At 50.6% G+C, this 25766-nt stretch overlaps 1 protein-coding gene across 3 annotated transcripts in view; it reads left to right on the top strand.

Moving 5' to 3' along the window:
- Positions 1-11492: 11492 nt before the first annotated feature.
- SCARA3 (scavenger receptor class A member 3) overlaps positions 11493-25766 on the top strand; it is a 36978-nt gene continuing 22704 nt past the window's right edge. The window contains exons 1-3 of one of the 3 annotated variants that reach the window (XM_050948825.1): positions 11493-11965; positions 13948-14042; positions 24727-24783. In XM_050948825.1, coding sequence (XP_050804782.1) covers positions 24756-24783 — 28 coding nt within the window. In that variant the 5' untranslated portion in view covers positions 11493-11965; positions 13948-14042; positions 24727-24755. The remainder of the gene's footprint in view (positions 11966-13947; positions 14043-24726; positions 24784-25766) is intronic. The other 2 variants (XM_050948824.1, XM_050948826.1) reach the window with 2 other exon arrangements.

The raw sequence follows: 25766 nt of genomic DNA, 5'->3' as shown, positions 1-25766 counted from the left end.
GCTCCGGTGGACCGCCCGCAGGCACCACTGTGGCAGCTCCACCGGAGCCGCAGGACCAGGGCGCGGGGCGGCGAAATTGCCGTGCGCCTAGGGCGCTCAAACCCCTAGCACCGGTCCTGGCTGCACATGTGGTTTTTTAACCCTTCCCATCCCTCCGCTGCACCATGTATTTTTCCAGTCCTGCTGCCCTTTCTCTCTGTCCCACCCTCAGCCCTGCCTGCTTCAGGCACCTTCCCAGACCAAGAGGGCTCGCGGTGTTTGAGGCTGTTGGTAAATTTCATAATGTAACCCCCCACCCACAGGTAGACTTACATGAACTAGAGGGTGCCCTTAGGGGGCCTATACTTTGCCTGGCCTTGGGCTAGTGAACTGGGTTATAACCCAGCAGTGAAGTGACTGGGCCAAGAGAATATGTAGGCTCTAACAACATCCCTAATTAGTATAAATACCACATGTGAGTGGGGCTTTTGTTATAAAATGGGTGGGGCCTGATGGCACCTGTGTATAGGCCTGTGGCGTATAGTGGTGCTTTGCTGTACAGGATCAGGTCAAGTTCCGGCCAAACACTGCAGGAATCTGGGAACGCTTGGATGAAACCCTGCTGGTAAACTCCCCGGCTCAGGCCTAGAACTGGATCGATTCCTCCAGTGCTGCTCGCCTCCTCTGGCTCCTGAGGTAGCTGGGGTTGCATCTGGATCTCGGTCGTGGGATTGGCTAAGCGTACATCTCTTGGGAGATGGCTTCCTGGGCCATTAGGGGTAACATGCCCCTAAGTCATGGGTTCAAATCCAGTCCAGCTTGGGCATCATGCAGCAGCTATTGATCAGGCAAAATTAGTCAGTGGGCTCTTATTCAGGCCTAGGAGAGAGGTATCTGAGGCCATATCCTCAGCAGTATTTAGGTGCCTAATTTATAGAATCATAGGACTGGAAGGGACCTCGAGAGGTCGTCTAGTCCAGTCCCTGCACTCATGGCAGGACTAAGTATTATCTAGACCATCCCTGACAGGTGTTTGTCCAACATGCTCTTAAAATTCTTTAATGATGGAGCTTCCACAACCCACCTAGGTAATTTATTCGAGTGCTTAACCACCCTGACAGTTAGAAAGTTTTTCCTAAAATCCAACCTAACCCCACTTTGCTGCGATTTAAGCCCATTGCTGCTTGTCCTAGCCTCAGAGGTTAAGACGACCAATTTTTCTCTCTCCTCCTTGTAACAGGCTTTTATGTACTTGAAAACTGTTATCATGTCCCCTCTCAGTCTTCTCTTCTCCAGACTAAATAAACCAGATTTTTTCAATCTTCCCTCATGGATCATGTTTTCTAGACCTTTAATCATTTTTGTTGCTCTTCTCTGGACTTTCTCCAGTTTCTCCACATCTTTCCTGAAGTGTGGCACCCAGAACTGGACACAATACTCCAGTTGAGGCCTTATCAGTACAGAGTAGAGTGGACGAATGACTTCTTGTGTCTTGCCTACAACAATTCTGCTAATCCATCCCAGAAGGATGTTTGCTTTTTTTTGCAACGGTGTTACACTGTTGGCTCATATTTAGCTTGGGATCCACTATGATCCCCAGACCCCTTTCCGCAGTACTCCTTCCGAGGCAGCCATTTCCCATTTTGTATGTGTGCAACTGATTGTTCCTTCCTAAGTGGAGTGCTTTGCATTTCTCCTTATTGAATTTCATCCTGGTTACTTCAGATCATTTTCTCCAGTTTGTCCAGTTCATTTTGAATTTTAATCCTGTCCTCCAAAGCACTTGCAACCCCTCCCAGCTTGGTATCATCCACACACTTTACAAGTGTACTCTCTATGCCGTGATCTAAATCAGGGGTCAGCAACCTGTGGCACACATGCCAAAGGCGGCACGTGCTGATTTTTAGGGGCACGCTGCTGCTAGCCGGGGTCCCAGCCGCTGGCCCTGCTCAGCCTTCTGCCGGCCTGGATTATGGAACCACAGATCAGCAGTGAGATGAGCTGCTCAGCCCGCTGCCAGCCTGGGGTTCCATCTGCCGCCTGCGCTGCTGGTCTGGCACGTGAAACCTTTTACTGGCACCATAAACCTTAAATTAATGAAGACTTGGCACACCACTTCCCAAAGGTTGCCAACCCCTGATCTAAATCAATGGGAGTTAGGTGCCTAAATACCTTTGAGGATCATAGCTGAACTGCCCAGCCCCTTGCACCATCACAGGCATGGAGCATGCTCAGCCCTAGAGCAGGGTCCCTCCGGTGGGGAGGCCCGTCCTACCCGCGCTGCGTCAGGAGCCTTGAGTCTGAAGAGCCATCAAGGGAGCGCTGGACTTGAAAGGCTGCGTTCTGTGCTCTCGTGTCCCTTTCCCGCAGCAGAGGGCAGCACGGGGTCCCGCAGCCCTGCTCAGGTCTGGCTCCAAGGCTAGAGAGAAGCATGCAGCGAGAGCATCGGCCTCTTTGCCTGGCTCCCCCCCCCCCCCCGCTAGTGTGGCATTCCTCGTTGGCAGATGGGGTCAAGCATCCACTGGGACCCCGCCCAGAGCAAGGAGGGCTCGCTGTGCCCGAGGTGCAGGCCCAGAGACACCAGCGCCCCAAATCGGAAGTTTAGGGTTCCCTGACTGTGGAGTCCAGGCCAGGGCATAGGGAAACCCTGTGCGGTGACACCAGACAGCAGGTATCATGAGTCAGAGAGAGCCACCAGGTGCCTCTGTGCCCAGCGCCCCTGGCAGAGTCATTACAGCCCAGGCCTAGCTCTTCACCGTCATGGGGGATTGCTACCTGAGACACCCCCTGGAGTTCTCAGCCGGGTCACACCACGTCCCGCAAGCTGCCCAAGTCCCCATTGCCCAGAATCCCTTGCTGTTGCTGCAATACACCAGGAGCGCTGGTGCCTGTTGGTGGCTATGCCATCTGAGGTCAAAGTTACGGCCAGAGTGCCTCCAAATCCGACCATTTCCCATGGCCACGGTGCACTCGCCCGCTCAAGCTGTCGTCAACGGAGGGGTCAGACCAGCTCTGCCTCCTGAAGTGCACCGGGACATAACGTAGACCCCCGGGAAATAACCACATTACCCTGCATTCTTTCTGTGCTTTGTGCACTTATCACGACTGCTACAGACCCACAGGCTGTAATTACTGGGGGGAGGGGGTCCCTTTGCAACCAGAAGAGCCCATTTTTAGATGCACCCTTGGATTCCATCGCCATCCCCAGCAAGTATTGGCAGGGCCTCGTTGAGACACTCCAGATGGGGACTACTCAGAGCAGGGAATCCTAGAAACCTGGAACCACAGGGTTAGAAGGAACTGCAAGGGTCATGTAGTCAACCTCCCTGCCCCCTGAGATGCAGGGTTTGTTGCGTTGACAAGACACTGGGAACCACTTCCAAACCAGTTTGGGTGGAAGCTGCCCATTCCCAAAAAGCTGTTGCTAAACGCTGGTGACCATGCTCCACCGTGGAGAACAGCCCATGTGGGAGCCGCTCAGGAGGTGAGAAACTGCAGCTGCCCTTTCTCTGTGTGCCAGCCCCTCTGCTCACATGCTGACCAAACACTGTGTTAGGATATAGATATTCAGGCCTGTCTGCAAAGGCCTATACTTTAAGAATGTAGGTGGATTCTTATCACTTAGCTAGTTATAGAGGTATAAAAGAAAGAATCAAAGATCACTGTCTGTGGAGTGGCCTTCTCTTCCTGTGACAGGCTAAGGCCTTCAGCTAAGATGTAGTTAGGCAGCCATAAGCTGGGAAGTGTCTGGTTACATCCTCACATTCCAAACTAGTCACATTGAAATAAGGTGCTATTGGGCTATTAGGAAAACAATCCTGTCCTGATATTTCTGTCACCTCCAGAGAAAGGGAAGAGCCTAGAAGATGTAAAAGGAAACGTAGTTTGATCGCATCCTGTCTGGCAAGAACTCACTTATCAACAGACACAGCTGGAGAACCCTTATGTCTGTATAGATGTAGTTGTGAAATCCTCACTTCTGTATTGTTTTGTATGTTTATTTGCATGGTCTTTGTCTGGTTCTGTGATTGTTTCTGTCGCTGTATAATTAATTTTGTTGGGTGTTGTTGCCAGCAGATAACTGCCTGAGGCCAAGCACCAGCGGGGGGGTCCGTCGCCTGGTGTGCCGCGCCAATAAACACACCAGGCTGGAGAAGCAAACCAAGTTTATTTGAGATCTCAAAGCGGTGCAGGGAGATTGACTCAGATCAAGCACACCTAAAACAAGCAGTCTGTTCCTTTATATCCATGAGAACTTCTCTCACTGACTAGCAATCCCCCGTTTCCCCTCCCTCCTCCTCCTTCCTCCCCCTGTAGCAATTACGTAAGCGCAGGTGCATTAAGTAATCTTGGCCGCGGCAGCTCGTTAGTAAGTTTTCCTTCTGCAGGTTATCTTGTCCTTCTGCTAAAGGTGCACAGGCCTCATTATTTCTGCTTTAGACCAGTTAGAACTGTTGCAACTGATAACGGCTGTTACACCTGGCCTTTTAGGTCGATTAAAGTTCAAACATGGAGGGACTCTTGTCTGCTGAGGCCTAAAACCAGGAAGGCTCCATACTCTTGTGGCCTTCCACCCTCCCGAGTTACGTAGGGTTATGCTTAGTGACACCAACAACTCCCTCCTTTGAGAATACTCAACAAACTTTTGGCTGAGTGTTCTCACATTTAAAGGATAACATGTGATTTAGCTCTAGGGAGCTGAAGTGCTTTACAGCAAGCAAGCAAGAGAAGAGTAACAATACACAACACCACACCAGTGAGCAGGAGGTGAACAATGCCTTCCCCTAGTTCTCCCAGGTTGAGTAACCAGCCCCAGAGGGAATCAGAAATAGTGGGTTTCCTTTCCTGGGCCTTCCACTGTTCAAAAGCCTGTTTGGCTGACAGGATGTACTTGTTAATATCCTGTGCGTCTTCTGGGACATAAATACAGCATTCATCCCCTATAAGGGCGCATACCCAGCCCTGGGAAGCCACACTTCCACCCAGGAAGTGTCCAAGTATGTCTCCATGATCACAGATCAGATGGTATTCCTGATGCGTCTGTAAGGGCAGTGGGCCAAGTCTGGTACTCAAGATCACTCCGAATGGCCATCAGCTGGTCATTTAGGAAATCGCGAATTCCTAAACATACTAGATCCCACTGCAATGCCTTCCCAGCCTCAGTGATATTTAATACCATCTTTCCTTGGTGTAGTACTATAATACACCTGTTATTTAACTATTTTCAGGTACTTCCAAAAGGCATCGACATTAATAGCATAGGAGGGGGGTTACATTATTAGTCACTCTCCAGGACACAGGGCACAGCCTGTAGAATAAACCCCAAGCTCCAATCAATACTACATTTTCAAGCATGGGTCCCACAAATGTCCTCCCGCCAGTGTATAATTCTTTGTTTCTTCACCAGGGTCAGTTCTTAATGTCCTTTCTAGTCAGGAATTCCTGGACTTTGGCAATTTCAGTGGAGTGAGTGTTCCTTCTTTCCCAAAACAGTCGTAGTGCAGCATCCTTGTACTTTTTCCCTGCTGTCCAGAAGGCAGAGTGGAGCTAGAAGGTGAAATAGGCTAATCATCAGTAGGAGAATTCTCCCAATGTGGAGGGGTCTTTTTGCAGTGAGAATCTTGGGTCCATGCAGTCAGTCTTTGACATTTTACAGCGATGTTGGTAGTCGCCGGGACTTAAGGGCCTTTCCAGGGTGGAGCCAGAGCAGAATTTCGTCGGTGGACCTTTACATCAATCCCGTCTCCTGGTTCCAAAGAGTGGCAGGGCTGCTAGGGTCTTTGGGTAGCCCTTCTTTACCTGTGAGAAAAGAAACTTAACACATTTTATTAGTGCCTGGCAATGTTTTGCAAATCTCATAGCTGCGTGGGCAAATTCAAGCCCTCCTTTTCCTGGTTGTTAGCCAAGTCTTAACTGTGAGCAGTGTTCTTGAATGGAGTCAGTGTCTTATCTATAGCCTGAGCTTGCTATTTTATTTTATTTTTTTCAGTTAATTCATTCTGTTCTTTGTCCTTCTTCCCTTCTTGGCTTCTTTTATCCTGCAAAGGAAACTTCCACTTTTTACTTATACACCTTCTTCCCAACAATGAAGACATAAACATTGTCATTATACAGTACATTAGTCTTATTATTTAATATATGCCACACACACCCTTTTACTAAAATAACCTTATTACAGAGCTTTGGAGCAACAAGCCAGGACAAGCACACCCACTTTGAGGAGTTAACTCAATACAACCTCTAGTCCAATAGCCTTGCACCATACCCAGCCCTCTGGCTAGAAATCTGAGATAGCCAGAAAGATCCCATGTACAATATGGGGAGTGGGTTAACTTTTCATGTCTTTGCTTTCAAAGACTGTTGGTATGCAAATTTTAACAACAATTTTTGCAATTAACAGTTTGGCCAATGAAATTTCTTTTCCTTACTTAAGGAAATGCATTAGACTTTAGTATATCACATTCTCCTAATTTATCCAAACACTTTATATTCCAAGTTGAACAAAACAAATATCTGCATTTTAATTTAACCTTTTTGTTTGATTTTAAACTAGACTATTTTATAAAAATATTAAACACAAAAATTCCGGCCACAAGACAAACACCACAAGACAGAACATAGAACACAAAACATGATTCCTATTGTGCCAGTAAATGCATGGTATGTTGAATGCTGTTCAGCTGGCATCAGTTTTCTCTGATTATCTGAAAGACAAAAAAAAGAGAGGTCTACCCACCCCTTCTGGGCAGACAATCATCGCTTGAAATATACAAATACTCTTGTTGGCTTCAGGCAAAACAGAGGAATTACCCCATAGTTTCTTGTATTTGTTTCATAGGCAGCCCAGGTTTTGAATTACATAACACTGTATACATTCTTCAGCTAATTCAACTAAATTGTTCATAGCCAAACCAAATGATTGCAATCCAATAACTTCTTTGCCTGAATTTATTTACAAACATTTCACAGACACCAAGAACTTTCTTCTTTAGCATGTTTACAAAGTTCAACTGCTGTTTTGTTCAGCAACTACAGAGTTAACTTCTCACTCTCCCTTAAATCACTTGCTTGTCTCCCAACAGCCACTTTTATCAACTTAAATCACCATTCCAAGTAAGTCCTAGGTATTTGAAATCTCCATGCTTACACTTACTGACTCCTTCCTTCCACTACACCCTTAAAGTTTTCCAACCTGTTTTCCAATCTCTCTGTCTGTTGCCTGCCCGCCTGGGCCCGATCCTGCTTTTCTTGCTGAACCGTCCCTTCCATGGGCACCAACTTGTTCCCCTACCAGTTTAGCTAGGAGGGTGGGCTTCTCAACTAGCCCCCACCCTTCCTGGTCTCTTTCCTTAAACATTCTTACTTGCAAGACTACCCAAGTCCTCCTTCACGAGGCTTGTCACCTGGACAAAAACACATGGCCCATTGGGCAAAGGCCATTTACTTAACATATAATTTAAAGGACTATTCTTAGAGGGTTTACCCAGAGACTCATTCATCTGTTTGACACTCAAACAGAAAAGAGAATTACACAGAGCGCAGAGGGAATTACAGTCTAAGCCAGACTTTCCCACTTCTATACACTGACCGCTACAGGGGACGGGACAGAAGGATCTCAATTCGACCTCAGAACTTTCTCGCACACATGGCTTCCACTCCGAGGAATTACGAATGAGAGGTTCAGTTCTGCCCACACTCCTAACGCCCAAATGAACAGAGCAAAAAAAACAACAGTAACCGGTTAAACAGAACAGAACCAGAACCAGATAGCGTTTTCTTATCCTGTTAGGACTCACTTTTACTCATGCAGTTCTCAACATATAACACCAACAGTACCAAGCAAAGCAAACACAAATAACAAGGGTAAAACAAATAGATGGTGTAAATTCTGCAGGGCTCCCCCCCTCTCAATTGCTCACCAAACTGTGACAAATTTCTGTTACCAATCTATCCCTCGTGTCAGGTGATCAGGCTGACACTACAGGATCGTTGGGGGAAGATAAAGAAAACACACCATATAACTGAATTTTAAAGCTTCATTAATAAAACAACAACAGAGAGTGTTGAATGCTCCCACATCACTCAGGAAAATATTAATGCCCCAAGCCCCTTTCATACCCACACACGTACGTCCAGACTGGCCACTTCTGTGTATAATGTTCAGAGAAGGGGGGAGAGGTGGACTGAAGATTATCCTGTATACAGCTTGTCCAGAATTTCTAACATGCTTCCGCTCTTTGGAGGGCTGTTCTCTTGCACCCTGGAATCTTCTGCAGCGTCTCTTTCAGAGATTCCAGTCCAGGTCAGCGGCCTGCGGCTTCTTCAGTGTCACCAAGCCACACCGGCTCCAGGGTCACAAAGGCACACTGTTGGATCTTACTGGACAGTTAAGCTTTGCAAATGTAATCTTAGTTCTGTAACTTGTATTGCCTTTGGTTCGCCTCTGTCTATATTTTTTCCTTCACAGCCAGCTGGGGCCGAAAGCAGTTTTTCTTTGTACTTAGCATAATCTGCTTTGATTCTGGACCTTGAACACAGAGCAATCCCCCCCTTCCATCCCTGGGCCAAGATGATTTTTAAATTAACCCGTTCCTTTCCTCAATAGACAAATTTGCTCACCCTGTGTCAGGGCTTTTTGGTGATTAAACGCTCCTCTTAGATGTATGATCTTATCTAGATTGAAGTACCTTCTAGTGGGCATTGTTTAGATGGATTTTCATGCATGTAAATATTCCATTTCTCTAAATACCTGCAGGTTGTTGAACTATAATGTACGTACATGTAATATGCTGGGGTACCCTAGGGGGTGAGGTGGAATGTTTAGACTGCCCCCCCACCCATTTTCCACTTACACACACAGGGAGGGTGCCCTGTCCGCGCTAGCGGCTCATAAACTAAGGATTTTTCCCTACAGGGTACTCACACAGGAGAGGCTAACGAGGATGGCCACGACCCTCCTACACCTCCCTTCAGCAAAGAGCATCGGCTAGTCTCTGGGAGATGGCGCCGCTTACTCTGATTGCATCCAGTGAGATGATCAGACTGTCAGTAGCCCACATGGAAAGGAAAGGGGGAGGGAAGATGGGTACACACACTCCTAGACCCAGGCAGCTTCCTCACCGGACGATGCCAGGCCAAGTCAGCCCACCATGGGTCGGACCTCCTAAAGATCCACTAGTTACCGGGCTTGCGTTAGAGTAGTCCTGGTCACGAGCTTTTGCTTCACAGGGTACTCTGGGCGTCTTCCGGTAACAGTCACTCACACTGGCCCCCAGTACCATTCTGCATCTGATCTTGCTTTTTAGCTACAACAGGGAGAGAGTGCACTAGGACATAGGGTCTCCCCTTTCTAAACAGGTCCCTCCTTTGTCCCTGCACTATCCCTAACCTGCTTTTGGATCCTTGCACTCTGCCAGACAGAGGGAAGAACTGGAGCTACAGTGGGGTATTTTTACAAGAGCTCTCCATACAAACAGCTTCAGAAGCTACCCATTTACTGATAAAACAGGAGTAATTGGAGGATCGTGTTATAATTAAGTGATCCTTCCGGTGGCCACCTTTCTGGTCCTCTAGTTGATATTGAGGCCAGTCTACTATACAGAACTTTTTAGTTTGCTTTTAGTTAGTGGATCTGATCCAAGCACTTCCCAATTCGCTAGAATGCATTCTAAGGGTGTACACCATGCCTTGCCTGTACTCTGTCCCTGCCCCATAACCTAGGGTGACACTGGGCGTCCCCAGGTCATAACAGGCAAAAATCCAGACCACTGGACTGTTCCTACCTTATCCAAGGGACCGGTTCCTCACCGTCGCCCTCAACTGCTTCTCCACTACTCGAGCGCGTTGCACCGTTGTGCCCTCTGGGGTCGCTCATACCGCGTCTCCGCCGAGGCCCCCGGTGAAGTCACCGGTGCGCGCTGGGCGTCGGTCGTCACCGCAATCCGTCGACCACCAGAAGGGATCCAGGCAAGGCTAATTTTAGCCTCAATGCCCCACGTTGGGCGCCAAGAACTGTTACCGGCAGATAACTGCCTGAGGCCAAGCAACAGCGGGGGGGTCCGTCGCCTGGTGTGCCGCGCCAATAAACACACCAGGGTGGAGAAGCAAACCGAGTTTATTTGAGATCTCAAAGCGGTGCAGGGAGATTGACTCAGATCAAGCACACCTAAAACAAGCAGTCTGTTCCTTTATATCCATGAGAACTTTTCTCACTGACTAGCAATCCCCCGTTTCCCCTCCCTCCTCCTCCTTCCTCCCCCTGTAGCAATTACGTAAGCGCAGGTGCATTAAGTAATCTTGGCCGCGGCAGCTCGTTAGTAAGTTTTCCTTCTGCAAGTTATCTTGTCCTTCTGCTAAAGGTGCACAGGCCTCATTATTTCTGCTTTAGACCAGTTAGAACTGTTGCAACTGATAACGGCTGTTACACCTGGCCTTTTAGGTCCATTAAAGTTCAGATATGGAGGGACTCTTGTCTGCTGAGGCCTAAAACCAGGAAGGCTCCATACTCTTGTGGCCTTCCACCCTCCCGAGTTACGTAGGGTTATGCTTAGTGACACCAACAGTGTAAACCAATGAAGATGGTGGAATATAATTGGTTAAATAACCATGTTACAATATGTTAGGATTGGTTAGTTAAATTTCAGTAAAATAACTGGTTAAGGTCTAGCTAAGCAAAATTCAGGTTTTACTATATAATCTGCAGTCAGTCAGGAAGTGGGGTGGTGGGAAATGGGACCAGGGACTGGGGATGGGGAAATTAAAATCATGTCTTCCTAAAGGAGGAAATGGGAACAGGGGATGGGAACAGGGACAGGGACACAGACAAGGCTCTGTGGTGGCAGAGCTGGGAAGGGGGCCACTGAGGAAGGAAACTGGAATCATGCTTGCTGGAAGTTCACCCCGGTAAACATCGAATTGTTTGCGCCTTTGACTTTGGATATTGTTGCTCCCTGTTCATGCGAGGACCAGGAAAGTGAGCAGGTGAAGGAATAAGTCCCCTAACACACTGCAGCAGCAGTGAAAGGGTTAACGCGGCTCTGCTTTCTCCATCTCTGTGACCGACAGACCCAGCACCCCAGATCTGACCATCGTTCCCCCATTGGCCCCTATTTCTGTAAAAGGACTGAGCCAGGAACCCAGAGGGGGAAACCTGCCATCCCCGAGCCAGGTGCCAGCTCAGGGTCTGGCCCCTATGATTGGCAGGACCAGCATCGCTGACCCAGCTCCCCCCCCGCACCAAATTTGGGTCTGAACTGGATCCCAACTGTCCCCGATTTCTTAGACGGGAAGACACAGCCCCCCAGCTCCAAACACTCCTGGAGTTCTGTAGATGCTCAGAGCCAACTGAACTTTGCAGTTAGTTAAACCCCAGCTATGGGGAGCCCTGTTCCCCACCCCAATTCCCACCCCAGCTGCCCTCCACTCCCCCCGCCCGGTTCCTCCCACACAGCAGAGTCCCCGCTCTTTGCTGGAACTGGACATTTGTTAGCAATTAGGGCTGGCGGGAGGGAGCGGGGAGCAGCCTGTCTTCTCCGGCACATACTTTGTGTGTCGTACTCCGGCGGGCAGGCGAGCTCGGGCGGAGAGAACTCCGACGGCGGCTCGCCCCAGCCAGCTCCCCAGACCGCGGCCATGGGAGGAGTGGAGGCTGCCAGGGGAGAGCCGCTGCTCAGGATGGTTTTGAAATAGCGAGGAAGTTGATCTGGGCTGCCGACCAAGGAGCGAGAGGGAGAGAGGAAAGGGGGAGCCTGGAGGAGCCAGGATCATGCACTCGGCTTGTTGAAGCCCAGCAGGCCAGACGGGGATGCCTGTGAGGAGAGGCGACCCCTGTGCAGAGCGCTAAGGGGGAGTACGTGTCGGCAGGGAGGGGGCTGTGGGGACTTTCCCATCCAGGGGCTGACCAGCCTCCCTCTCCCCAGAACCCGCTTGCTTGGAGTCAGCAGCAGCTTCCGGACCCTCTGTGCCGCTGGCAAGAGGACCATGAAAGGTGAGTTCTGTGCCCGGGTACGGCGGCCTCGGGCGAGGTGGGAGTTTTATCCAGCCCAGGGTTAAGGGGACCGGGGAGGCAGCTGGCTGGGAATGGTTCCAGTGACCTGGGAGTGCTGAAAGTGGGGAGGTTGAGGAGAGACAGGCAGATTCACAGATCCCAAGGCCAGAAGGGACCCCCTGCTCTGAGCCTCCCTGTCTAACGGAGGCCAGAGACCCTCCCCTGGTATAGACACAGCATTGAATTCAGATACAGAACTGGGGACAGCAAGGGAGGCAGCCGGGGTAGGGCAGAGAGGGTTTGGGAGCAGAGAGAGGAGGGGGCAAGGGATAGTTTTGTGGGACAAAGTGGGGAACGGGCTGAGACACTGGAGTCAGGAGTTGAAAGGTGAGAAATCCCCTCTGACCAGCCCCTCACTGTCTGTCCCAACCCCCCCCCCTCTGTCTGCCTGTGGCAGGATCCTGAAGAGGGAGCCCCCAGCACAGATCCAGGGCTTCCCCATCCCTGTGCCAAGGATGTCGTCCCCTCGGTGCAGTGCATGTCCACGGGGACTGGTGTAAGATCAGCCCCATGAGGAGCTGCCACCCCGTCCCCCCGGGCCAGCTGCTGTCCCTCCCCATCAGCCCAGCCTGTGTGCCACTGTGCAGTGGTGAGCAAGGATGCTGCTAGCCACCCTGCCTAGCAGGATTCATCCTTCCTGGTGCGCAGGGGTGCACGTGGCAGGCTGCCAGCTCCAGGACAGGGAGTGGGATTGAGTCTGTTCCATGCCAGGGTACTATGGGGACAGCTAGAGATTGATCCCGCTCCCACTGAAGTCCTGGGGCAGGAGACAGAGGGACACAGAAGGAACAGAGAACCAAGGCCAGGAGAACCGCATGGAAGCTTCTCCGATTGCATCTTAGCTCATGGTGATTTCTGAGTCCCCGCCTGGCAGCTCCCTGCCCCCTGTAGCTGCTGCCATATCTTCACCCCTGCTTAGAGACACTGGAGAGCATTGCCTACCCCCGGAGCGGGGTGCTTCGAGGGCTACGTCGCAGGTTTGGAAGGTCCTAAAGCCACAGTTTCCCTGCCCAAGAAGGTCATACAGGAGAAAGGGTTAGTGATTGTAACATGGTTGGAGGATGCCATGATAATGGGTAAGGACTTGACAGCTACATGGGAGGGTTGGCTCAGCCTTTTGTCTTTTCAAGGCAGATAAGCTGAGTTCCATGCAGCGGGGTCCCTCCACCCCAGAGCGGGCCGCATTTCAGGCATGCTGCCTGCCTGTATACAATGTGTAAAGCTCGCTAGGTTCAAAGGCAGTTTAGGGTGATGGCGGGGGCTGATTCTCATCGGAGCAGGCCCAGCCATTCCCCCCCCCACACACACACGCTCCCTGCAGCTGTAACGCTGGCGCCTGCGGGGGATCGGAAAGCAGTGGGCACTGGCTCGTGCTCTGCTGCGGGGCAATGGGCGGCAGCTTGGGCGTGTTCCAAACTGGCCACCCAGCAATAACCACCCGAGGGCTGAGAGTTCCAGCTAAACCGTCAGCTCGCTCCCACCCCGCCGTCAGATGGCAAATATTGGAGCCGCTCACCGTGATGCTGCGTGTGATGGAGAGTCAGAGGGCAGCTTTCCTGCCTTGGAAAATGAGATGTGCCCGGCCGGCCTCCAACCTGACAGCCCCTTTCAAGGACTCTCTTCTTTTTGTAAATGAGAGGGAGTTTTATAAGCTGTTGCTAAATGCGACCCTGTCAGAAGCTGAAATTCAGGCCTCGCTGACTATCTGTTTGCAAAGCCTGTGGAGTCACGCATGGAAAACGGGGTTAATTTAGCGCTCGAGAGCATTTGCTCAGAACGCTGCGAGCATTAACTAGGAAGCAGGAGCACAGGCCTGGAAAACCTGCCTTACAATGAAAGAATTCAGGAGCTCGGACTGTTTGGCTCATGGAAGGGCAGGCTCAGAGCGGTGACTGAATCAGGGTCTGTATGTTCCTACACAGGGGGAAGATCTCTGATATTAGGGGACCCTTCAAGCTACTGGCAAAGGCAGAACAAAGTCTAATGACTAGGAGTCGAAGCTAAGGCCAATTCAAGGGTAATTAACCACTGCAACAATTTACCGAGGGTTGTAGTGGATTCATAGAGTCATCGGGCTGGAAGGGACCTCGTTAGACAATCTAGTCCAGTCCCCTGCACTGAGGCAGGACTAAGTATTATCTAGACCAGCGGCTCTCAAACTTCTTCACATCATAACCCCCTTTTTGACAATAAAAATTACAACATGGCCCCAGAAGGGGGGACCAAAGACTGAGCCAGCCCGAGCCCCAGGGGGGTGGCACATGGGACAAAGCCGAAGCCCAAGGGCATTGGTCCCAGGCAGGAGCCTGTAATCTGAGTGCCGACGCCCAGGGCTAAAGCCCTCGGGCTTCAGCGTTGGCCTCAGACCCCAGCAAGTTAAACCAGACCAGACCTGGTAACCTTGTTAACCCACCGTTTGAGAACTGCTGGTCTAAACCATCCCTGCCACGGGTTTGTCTAACCTGCTCTCCCTTGACAGAGATTCCACAACCTCCCTCTTGGGTGACCAGATGTCCTGATTTTACAGGGACAGTCCTGATATTTGGTTCTTTTTCTTATATAGGCTCCTATTACTCCCCACCCCCGTCTCGATTTTTCACACTCGCTGTCTGGTCACCCTACCTCCCTCAGCAATTTATTCCAGTGCTTAGCAACCCTGACAGGAAGTTTTTCCTACTGTCTAACCTAAATCTCCCTTGCTGCAATTTAAGCCCATGGCTTCTTGTCCTGGCCTCGGTGGGTAAGGAGAACAATTTACCACCCTCCTCTTTGTACATAGTTAAAGACCATTATCATGTCGCGCCTCAATGGTCTCTTCTCCAGACTAAACAAACCAACTTTTTCAATCTTCCCTTGTAGGTCATGTTTTCTAGATCTTTAATCATGTTTGTTGGTGTTATGCACTAACATTATCAGTGTACTCTCTATGCCATTGTCTCAATCCTTTCTGGAGATATTGAATAGAACCAGACCAAGAATAGATCCCTGTGGGACCCCACTCGTTATGCCCTTCCTGGACTATTGGTAACTACTTTCTGAGTATGACTTTCCAACTGGTTGTGGACCCACTTTATAGTCGCTCCACCTAGGTTGTATTTCCCTAGTCCACTCATGAAAAAGTCACGTGAGACAGTATCAGAAGTCTTATTGAAGTCAAAGAGTTATATCTCCATCACTTGCAATTTTTCAATTGTGAGTGGATTTTTTTAAAACAGCTGCTCTAGTTCAGACAGGAATTAGGGCCTGTGTGATACAAGTCAGACAAGATGATCACAACGGTCCCTGCTGGCTTTAAAATCTGCAATTCTCTGAGTCTAGGCAACAGCCACACCCAGCCTAATCTCAGTCGTCAGGTTCACTAGCATCGGGACACAGACGGACCACTCACTCCCCCACGCTCCCTTTTAGCTCAACCGACAGGCAGCTTCAGTCAAAAAAGCGAACACAATGCTGGGAATAATTAAGAATGGGATAGATAATAGGACAGAAAATATCATGTTGCCTCTATATAAATCCATGGTACACCCACATCCTGAATACTGCGTGCAGATGTGGTCGCCCCATCTCAAAAAATATATTGGAATTGGAAAAGGTTCAGAAAAGGGCAACAAAAATGATGAGGGGTATGGAACAGCTTCTGTATGAGGAGAGGTTAATAAGACTGGGACTTGTCAGCTTGGAAAAGAGATGGCTAAGGGTGGAAATATGATTGAGGTCTATAAACTCATGACTGGTATGGAGAAAGTAAATAAGGAAGTGATATTTACTCCTCATAACACAAGAACTAGGGTCACCCAATGAAATGAATAGGCAGCAGGTTTAAAACAAAAAAAAAGAAGTATTTATTCACACAGCACACAGTCAACCTGTGGAACTCCTTGCCAGAGGATGTTGTGAAGGCCAAGACTATAACAGGGTTCAAAAAAGAACTAGATAAGTTCATGGAGGGTAGGTGCATCAGTGGCTATTAGCCAGGCTGGGCAGCAATGGTGTCCCTAGCCTCTGTTTGCCAGAAGCTGGGAATGGGCAACAGGGGATGGATCAGTTGATGATTCCGTTCTGTTCATTCCCTCTGGGGCACCTGGCACTGACCACTTTCAGAAGATAGGACACTGGGCTAGATGGACCTTTGGTCTGACCCGGTACGGCTGTTCTTATGTTCAGTGCACACATCAAAGGACTGAAAATCACCCTTAATAATCCCAACCTCCCACTGTTACGTTAGTTAATAACTTGAGGACCAGCATTGTCTTCAGACTACACTCCAACTTCTCCACGCCCAGTAAGTGAGCCAAAGAAGTCGTATAGAGTGGCAGGACTGCTCAGCATGGCTCACCTTAGCAGGAATGCAGGTGTCTCCCATCCAATTTGCACGAATAGTTGCTATGGACTCATGGGCCCCATTTCATATGTGTTCATAATATGCTGTCCAAGGAAATAACCAAGGAGCTAGGTCTGAGTTATGGTTGGGCTTTGGCACGTAATTTGTCACTTGCTTGCTGCTTTGCATGTCCATTGGTACAGTGTTTGGCTTGGCCTCCTCATATGTGTTCCTGGATGGATGCAGAGAGAGGAGATAGACCTGAGAGGTGAAGCATGCCTAATGGTTAGGCCACAGTCAGAGCATAACAGCTGTTGGATTCTATTCACACCCATGCCATTGACCTTACTTTGTGGCCTTGGGCAAGTCATGCCCCCCGTGCCTCAGTTTCCCCATCTATGAGATGGGAACAATGACGCTGGCCTCCCAGTCGTGAACTGAGAGGCTCCATGTTTGTCGTGACAGCCCTTTACCATCTTTGTGGTGGCAGTTTGTGTCTGGGATTTTTTAGATACAAACGCTAAAAGGGACCCTTTATGATCATCTAGTCTGACCTCCTGAGAACCTCACCCAATACTTTACCCATCCCATTACTGCTGGCAGGAATCATCCGCAGTACCCCCTCTTCTCTCTCTGGCTACATGCGGGGAGAGCACAGTCAGAGCTCTGCTGGAAGGAGCAGGTATGTTGTAACCTGGAATCAGTGATGGTCAGGTCTTGCTGGGGCAGGGCATCTGGCACCAATGACCAAGACCAAGCACCAGGGTTAATGCCAGGGCAAACTGACCTCATGGCTCTCGGGTGATTACAACCTGCTTTGGTCTGGCCTCCGAGCTTGGCACCGTGCCCTGACACCACTGAGAGGTGGGGTGCGCCCATTCGGGGCTGCAGGCTGCCTTGCCGGTGTCCATAGAGGGGGGACAGGAGGTGCAGGAGCAGAACGGCGGTGCAGGTGACTGTGAGCAATATGTGCACCCTAGGGAGGTCTCTGGTGAGATCACAGGAATCAGCAGAGCACGAATCAATTGGCTTTTTGATTCAGTCACAACCAGGAGACCAGACTGTCTTGCTGGGTTGTTTTGTTAAAAATACCTGACTGCCCATGCGTTAATATAATCACAAACAGGTTTAAAACCACAAACATTAAAATCTTGTATACAAACAGTTTCCTCTCCCCTCCCGGGTGTGTGTTTGGTAACATTTGACCTTGCTTAGAGAGCTGCTGTTGCAAAGAGAGACGCATGAAATTTTTGTGCAGGAGCCGGTAAACGTGCAGAACTCACCCAGTTTTGCAAGTGGTCATAAAGCCACACTTGGGCTGGGTGCCCTTGCAATGTGGGTGTTATGCATCGCAGAGGATACGTGCTTACTACTGGCACCAGATAAGGGAGTTACTCCTCTAGCTCAAGTCTGTGCTTTGGTGCTGAAGGTTGTTGGTTCAGACTAAGCTCTTGGACCATGGTGCAGGAGGCTTCTCCATCTCGTGAACCTAGACCTAGTCAGAGCAAACCTGCAACTGATTTATGGGTTCCCATCAATTATACGGGCTTGTTCTGAGCTCACCTTTCTTAATCATTCCCAGCATTCTGTTCACTTTTTTGACTGAAGTTGCCTTTCCAGGTAGCACTTCCAGATTCCTGCAGCATTTGGCTACCTGGTCAGGTGGGAGAGAGACGCTGGGAGTCGGAGACCTTAAGCGGGTGCCCTCGAGGGATCCCGGAGGGGGAATATAGGAGCAGTTACCCTGAACCTGTGACAACATCCAACCAGGGGAGCATATTGTAGCGGTGATGGCACAGATGTGAACTGGGCTGAGACCACACAGCTCGTCCTACCCAGAAGCTGACGGGAACTGCTCTCGATCACTCTGCCGCTGGCCTGCGTCTAGAGAGGAGAGGCTCCCATTCCCTTCCCTGATCTGGACCCTGTGAATGTCTCCCTGCATGGTATTCAGTGGCGCTGTCCTTCGGCAACGCAAGGGCAGGCTGCTGGGGTGTTATAAACCACCAGTGTAGCTCTTCTGATGTTAGTGGGATTAGTTACTCCTGAATTACACAGATATAAGTAAAAAGAACGAGGAGTCCTTGTGGCACCTTAGAGACTAACAAATGTATTTGGGCATAAGCTTTCATGGGCTAAAACCCACTTCATCAGATGCATGGAGGTATAAGTGAGAGCAGAATCAAGCCCTGTGTCATTGTCAGTTCTGCATGGTTCATGATTCTAGGGCCGTGTCAGTGAATCACCGCAGAATTTGTAAACCTCAAAACCTGCAGGTTTGCTGTTTCCTGTAGAATGCATACAAAGTAGAGTTGGTCACAGAATGAAAACAGTAACTCGGGTTTGCGAATTTACTCCCAGATAAATGACTGGCCTTTGTCCATAGAAAGCTATTGTGAATGTCACATTTTCACATATTTTTGTGCTCTTCTAGTTTTGATACGAAATCTGGGGATTTTGACAGAGTTTTGCACTTTGAGATAAGAGCTTTGGGATGGAGCCAAACGCAGATCAAAACTGCAGCAGGTTTTCATAACCCCCATATTGCAGAACTTCCCCAGGCCCTGGTTAAGGGGGAGAATCTTTTTTTAGCCTTTTCAATTTCACTTCCAAGCAGTAAATAACAAATTGTTCTTTCTTCCTGGTCTGTAGAATTCTGGCTTTGGCAGGGGATTCAGCCACTCAGCGTGAAACTGACTCTCAGCTATTTGCATAGTGTGATCCTATTGGCTAAACAGTCCTGTTTCATGGTAATTACATCAAAGCCCTGAGATGTGGCTCGTCCACGTGCTAGAGATCTCAGTGGAATTTTTTTGGACATATCTGCTAAGTAAATTTGGTTACATCCAAGGCTGACAGATGGTTCCTAGCCATCTTCTGATTTCCCTGGGCACTAGGACTGATCAGGAAAATCAGTGTTCATCTAATTCCCTAATTGATTAGACACCTGTCTAGACCTTGGCAGTGAAGTGGGAAATTCCCGAGACTGTAGAAGGACAGTGCAAATCCTAATTACTACAAAAATCTCATTTAACCGCTGAGGTTTTTCCCCCTATGTTCTGTAATTTCAAAGAAACTCCAAAGCATGTTGTTGGAGTCAATATAGCCTGAAACCTTCCTATTACTGTACTTGGGGGGAATGCCAAGAATTGGGGTTCAGGCCCAGAAAAATGTACAAACTGCGTTCCAGATGGACGCTGATAAACACCACTTTTTATTACCTCCCTGGTGACTTTCCAGCCCTAAAGGGGCAAGGGTCATCTATCTGCTGCAGAAACACACGCCATCCTTTGGCTCTGTAAAGCAAAATGTGGAGAAGAAGCCTTCAGATGTGGAGTTGTCTAAAGTAAGATGCTTAGTCAGGATGAGGCTAAGCCAAAATCATGTCTATGTTCAACATTCTCTCCCAGGCAGCCCTGGAGTTTAGTGGGAAGTGGTTTGAAAGCACAGTCGGTATTTCACAATTGGCTCTCCTGTCATTATGACATGCCAAGGTGAAACCCCAATCCAACCACCCTCAGAACCCACTTCCGAATGTTACAGCTCAGGAAATACAGTATTTGGAAGCAGATTAGGCCTTATTAATCCCTTTATTCCATGCAGCGACTCGATGAGGAGGAGCTGAATTGTGCATATTATCTGCAGTGTCAGGGGAAATTAGACTCAGACGAGATCTCTTTTTTCCCCTTTCCTGTACTGTGAAACAAAACACGCTTTCCTGGTCTACTTTACCCAGTTCGTATCTGAGCTGTCACCGCTACATGTTCCCCTTGTTGGATGTTATCACAGGGTCAGGGTAACTGCTCCTGTATTCCCGCTGCAGGATCCCTCGAGGGCACCCACTTATGGTCTCCGGCTCCCAGCTCTCTGGGCCGAGACCCGCCTCTCTCTCCCACCTGACCAAGGTTTTGTAAGGCTGCCCAGCCCCCTGCTAGGCACTGCAATATGTCCAGAAAGCCAGTCTGCGTAATGGCCAGCGGCTGTGTGTTGTGTTCTCTCCGAAGGCAGACGGTGTTTTCCCCAGCAGAGCACATTTCGTATAAGGACAGAGAAGCCTATGGAGAAAATGTAAAAAACCCAGGAAACGTCCCTGCACACTTACCAAATGTACCAGGATCCCTCCATCGGTCTTGTGGGGCCCTCGTAGGCCAAAGACTTTCCAACATTTCAGCGAGAGTTCCAAGATCCTGTCTGCTTGTTGAATCGAAGGGAAGACTCTGAATCTGTTCAAACTCAGCCTTTTATACCAAAAGCCCTGACTTTGGTATGGGGTCTCTAGAAAACCCAGCAGGCAGCACCTCTCTGGAGTTGTTCACAATCTCAGTGACTTGTCTTGATCCTCCCCGGGCCCACTCCCACCCCCACCCTGCCATCTCTCGTTCCTGGAAGAGCCGTGGAGTAGAACCCAATCACACACAAACCACTCGTCAGTGTAACACAGAGGTCCCCGAGACGCTGCCTGGGGTTGCACTATCGGGCACAAGTGTCGCAGGAGAGCGGCCAAAGAGTAGCTGCACCGTGGAGGGAGATCTTGCGATTGTCCCTCCTTCAAGACAATGCTGTGAAGGCAACTTGTCCATGCAGCGCCCGTTCCATGTGCAGAGGACTTCAGTTTGCAGGGCTGCTGCCAATCCGGCACCTTTCCCCAGCACTAAATCATGGCTTGTTCCATGTTGTTCCTGTTATCCTCGGAACAGTCTTCAGGTTCTTTTGATCTCCCTCCTCAAAGCACGTCTCCTGGGGGCCTTTCGAAGACACATGGGTTCTTGGATCTCTCTGTTCTGTGTATTCTGTACCTGGGCCAGGTCATGAATCTGTTGGGGCAGGGACTGTTTTTTTTCTAAATTATAAGGCAGACCTCAAGTGATAATAGCCACACCGCTATCCTCTGACTCTGATACTGATGCGCTGGGCGAGAACCAGGAGCAGCAGAGATCTGTAGAGCCCTGCGCTGCAGACACAAAATTTGCACCCGCATTCGAGCCACAAAAATGATCCGCAGATATGGATACTTGCGGATATAAAGTGGATATCCATGGATTTGCAGGGCTGTAGCAGGGAGAGAGGCAGAGACGTAGTGGGAGTTTGACCTAAAGAAAAATAATTAGGGATTTCATTAGAGAGGAATTGGGATCAAGGGACGAGATTCTGACCCAGGTTTCTAACTTTCCGTTTGGGGAGTATCCCCAGTAAAAATCCATAAAACAGAGTCCTTGTGGTGTTCAGACTATTGGAGAATAACAGAGTTCTCACTTATTTGTCAGATACTTTATTCTGTTTAGCAGCTACAGTAGGGAGAGAGTGCACTAGGACATAGGATCTCCCCTTCCGAGACAGGTAAACAATTACAGCAGCATTTATACTTTTGTTACAGACAATAATAAGCAACAGCTGCATTTTGTTTATACATAGGTCATCCTGATATCTTGTTTTTCTCACTTAAGAGACTCCAGTCTACATTTCGTATTATCTACACAAGGTCGAAACAACTTCTCACACAGTTCTTTCCCACTCGCCTCACACAATCCTCGCTTCTACAAATCTTGCTTTAGTAGGGTTACAGTTAGCCTGACTCTTGCTAACAGAGACTGTCTTGCATTAAGATCCCCTACAAATCCCTGTCAGCTCTTTCTCTACTTCCATAAGACTGAATCAGAGCAGAATTTCCTCACATCTCAGGGGGGCTGGATTTGAGGGTCTGTGTCAGGGTTAACCTCATGTATCATAATGTAACAAACCCATGGCAATCCACGGTTTCTCAATCTGCTCAGTGCAGAGACAGAACTCAGATCTCCCTGCTCCAAAGCCCAGGCAGCTGCCTTTGAGTTAAAGTAGAATCTCCAATAGCTGTTGCCAGTATAGGTCCTGTGACACGCAGTTGGGCAGTTCTGCTGCCCTCCAGTAGAGGACAGTGGGGCATGCACACACTAGACATTGGTTCCTGTATTACTCTCTCCTTTGTCCCTAAGCAATGTCTGGGAACAGTGGTGCTGGAACATTTTAGTAGTGGGAGTGCTGAAAGCCAGACCCCTTACCAGTGTCCTTCCCCTCACCCCCAGGGGTCCAGGGAGTGGAGCCCTGGGAGCAGGGCGCTGGGCACAGGGCCCCAGGCATGGGGCCAGCGGCTGGGGAATGGGGCAGTGGCCAGGGCCCCAGGAGCAGAGCCCCGAGCACAGGGCTGGGAGTGGGGCAGGGCCCAGGAGCGGGGCGTGGGACCGGCCTGGGGCCAGAGGCCAGGGAGTGCGGCCGGCGACCAGGACCTGAGTCGCAGGTGAGGTGAAGGGTTGGGGAGCAGAGTGCAGGCGGAGGGCCAGGAGCAGGACATAGGGGTGTGAAGCACTCCCACGTTTTATGCGAGGAGCCAGTGGCTGGGGAGTGGGACCAGGGACCAGTGGCCCTGCATAAAACCTGGGGTGCTGCAGCACCCCCACTTCCCATGCATATGCCTCAGAGTGTCTTGCTGTCAGTACCCTGGGGTCAAAGATGCACATGAGCCTGAGTGCTTCCCCCGCAGGCTGGGATAGGCTCCAGTGCATTGCAGTCAGTATCCAGGCTGGGCAGGGGCTTAGCAATTGTGCAACTGTGGTCAGGGCCGGCTTCAGGACATGTGGAGCCCGATTCGAAAGAGCTGCCGCCAAAATGCTGCCGAAGAAAGCAGCAGCGATTGAGTTGCTGCTGAAGATAGTGGTGGCAATTCGGCTGCAGCTCAATCAGTTGCCTCTGTTTCCGGCGGCACTTCAACGGAGGGTGCAAGGCCCCTCTTCCGGACACTGTGGGACCCAATTCCCAGGAATCGGGGGAATCGCCCTAAAGCCGGCCCTGACCGTGGTGATTTCCCCAGGCCTGAGAGGGTGCAGGCGGCACATCCTCTCCCCTGGCATTTGTTTAAATTGCAGGAGAGTCCAGGGGAATTAACGGCAAAGGGCAGATGAGCAGGGCACTCTCTGGGAGCTCAGAGCACGAAGAGCTTGGAGAGCCAGGCTGTGGGGTGGGGGAGGGTCCGCGACAGGGCCCCTCTCTGACGGAACTGGCGTTCTGCACCTAAAGGGACGTCTTCTTGCAGGACAGGCAGGAAACGGTCCAAAAGAAGGGCCCTGGGGCCTCTGTCGGAGCTAGATGTGATTAAGTCAATGCTGTGCTCTGAGGGTAAAGCTCCCCCAGGGTTGGGGTGGAGGAGGTAGGCGTGTCTGCCTGGGGGAGGTGCCCCAGGTTCATTCCAGTGGCAAAACCAATGTCACTCCCACCAGGTTTCCCGCTGGGCTGTCCGCATGCGAGCGGATCTCGCTCCCCCTTTGCTGTCCCACCCTGGTGACTCCTGGTTCCCAGCACTTCAGAGCAGGGACCCGCTTTCTGCCGGGTGCTGCAGCATGGGGCCCATTTATAGCACTACATGACGGCCAGGGTGTCACAGACTCCAGCCCTATGCCAGGGACCAGGAGCTCCCCTTCCACCTCTTCACAGGCTCCCTGGCCCCAAGGGCTGGGCATGCAGGAGCGAGCAGGGCTTTGTGTGCCCTTACTCCCGTTCCAGAGCAGGTGGAGGGGGCGAGGCAGGGAATGGGTGGTGTCTGCTCTCTGGCCAATGCAACTGAGCTGGGAGCTGTTAATTTACGGATAGCGCAGACCCAGAGTAAACGGTGGATTCTCTGTCACTTGGAGTTTTTAAACCATGGTTTGAGGACATCAGGAACCCAGCCAGAGGTCAGAGATCTGTCACAGGAGCAGGTGGGCGAGGTTCTATGGCCTGCGAGTTGCAGGAGATCAGACCAGATGATCATGGGGGTCCCTTCTGGCCTTAGAGTCTATGAGTGCTGCAGGAGCGAGATGGGAATAGGGAGAGGACTGGGACTTCAGAGGTATCTCAGAGACACCACGGCTCTTGGGCTACTCCTGGGCTGGCTCGGTTTCCACACTATCCCTGTGCCCAAAGACACAATCTAGCCCTTGGTGGTTGCCAACAGGAAGAAGGGCTTGAGGACCCAGCAGATGTCTACAGGCAGAGGAGCAATGCTTCATAACTCATTTAGAAACAAAACAGAGCTTGGACAGTGCATTTTCCAAAGCACCCTGCCTGGGCGTCTTCCCACCTTCCAAAATGCCTGGCCTGGGTGGAAGCCTGAGGGAACTGAGCCCAAAGGAGTTTATTGGAGAAAGGCCCAAAATAAATCATAACCATGGACCCAGCTTTGTACCTTCCACTGCCAGCCAGATTCTGCTGCCCCTACTCACCCCGAGTAGCATCTTATCCACTGGAGTTACTTGTGGAGTAAGGGGCTTCACAGGGTGGGGATGGGTGGCACAATCTGGCCCTCTGCCGTCACGGCTAGTGATTCCATGGAGCAAAGTCAGGGAAAGCTCTGAAGCATCTGCCTGTCTTTCAGAAGAAGACCTCATTGGAGAGGACGACGACATGCCATCCTTCAGATACAGACCAGACGGTGAGGGCACCGACCAGCCTGAGAAGTTCAGTGCATGAGAAGGCCCATCGGGTGTCGCCCACTCCATTTCCCGTGGGCCATTCAGGGATGCTTCCTAGATGCTCGCTCCACATGGCAAGGCCCCGAGGCTGTGAAGTGCTGTACGGGGGAGAACTTGTAATGAGCCCAGGTGCCCATAACTGAGGGAGGGAGGAAGTGCCTTATCTTGGGGAAGGGTTTGAGGAAGACGACCAAGCAGGGTTTGTTCCCTGAATGGCAGCCTTTCCCCTCTGCTGGTTGGCAGGTGTAGGAGAGCAGAGACAGGAGTAGGCTGTAGAGACCAGAGTCAGGACGTGAAAGGACTCTGGGGTTCTCCAGCTCCCAGATTCACTCTCACAGCCTGTGCAGTGGCTAAGCCCTGGCCCGGGCTAGGCAGTCATGGAGGGGGGCTGCTGCCTATATGTCAGGGGGTTCCTGTGAAGTCCCACCAGCCTCAGGCATCTGTCAGGACCATCACCTAATGGAAGGGCAGGGTCTGTCCCAGGCCCTGTGCTCTGGGCTTGATGCTGACTCTGGAGAAGGGAGCCCAGCCAGCTGGGTTCAGAGCCCTCAGCCAGCCATGGAGAACCCCGATCTCTCCTAACTTTGGCTAGAGGAGGTGACTGAGGAGAAGCTCGGGGCTGGCTCTGACAAGTGGGCTTGGCCCCTGTCTAGCTGGGACCCTAGGCCTGGGTTTTTAAAAGTCTTTAGGCACCTCAAGGCTCTTTAAAAAATCCCCCTCAGCACTCAGCTCTGTCTTGAGCTGCCTAAAAATCTGTACAACCCCGACCCTTGTCATGGCCAGAGCAAGTTCATCCAGGCCTAGTCCTAGGCCCCCCAGAGTCAGGCGGGAGCCTTTCCATTACGTTCAAAGGACGTTGGCCTGCAGCCCTGTGCCCTGTCTGCTGCCAGCATTGGTTGTGCTCCGGCTGGAGGGGGTCAACGGCTCTCCTACCGCAAAGCCT

This window comes from Gopherus flavomarginatus, chromosome 4 (genome assembly GCF_025201925.1).
Source record: "Gopherus flavomarginatus isolate rGopFla2 chromosome 4, rGopFla2.mat.asm, whole genome shotgun sequence".
Lineage (NCBI taxonomy): Eukaryota > Metazoa > Chordata > Testudines > Testudinidae > Gopherus > Gopherus flavomarginatus.
The sequence above is the reverse complement of the archived record's forward strand: the minus strand, read 5'-3'. Positions and strand labels throughout refer to the sequence as shown.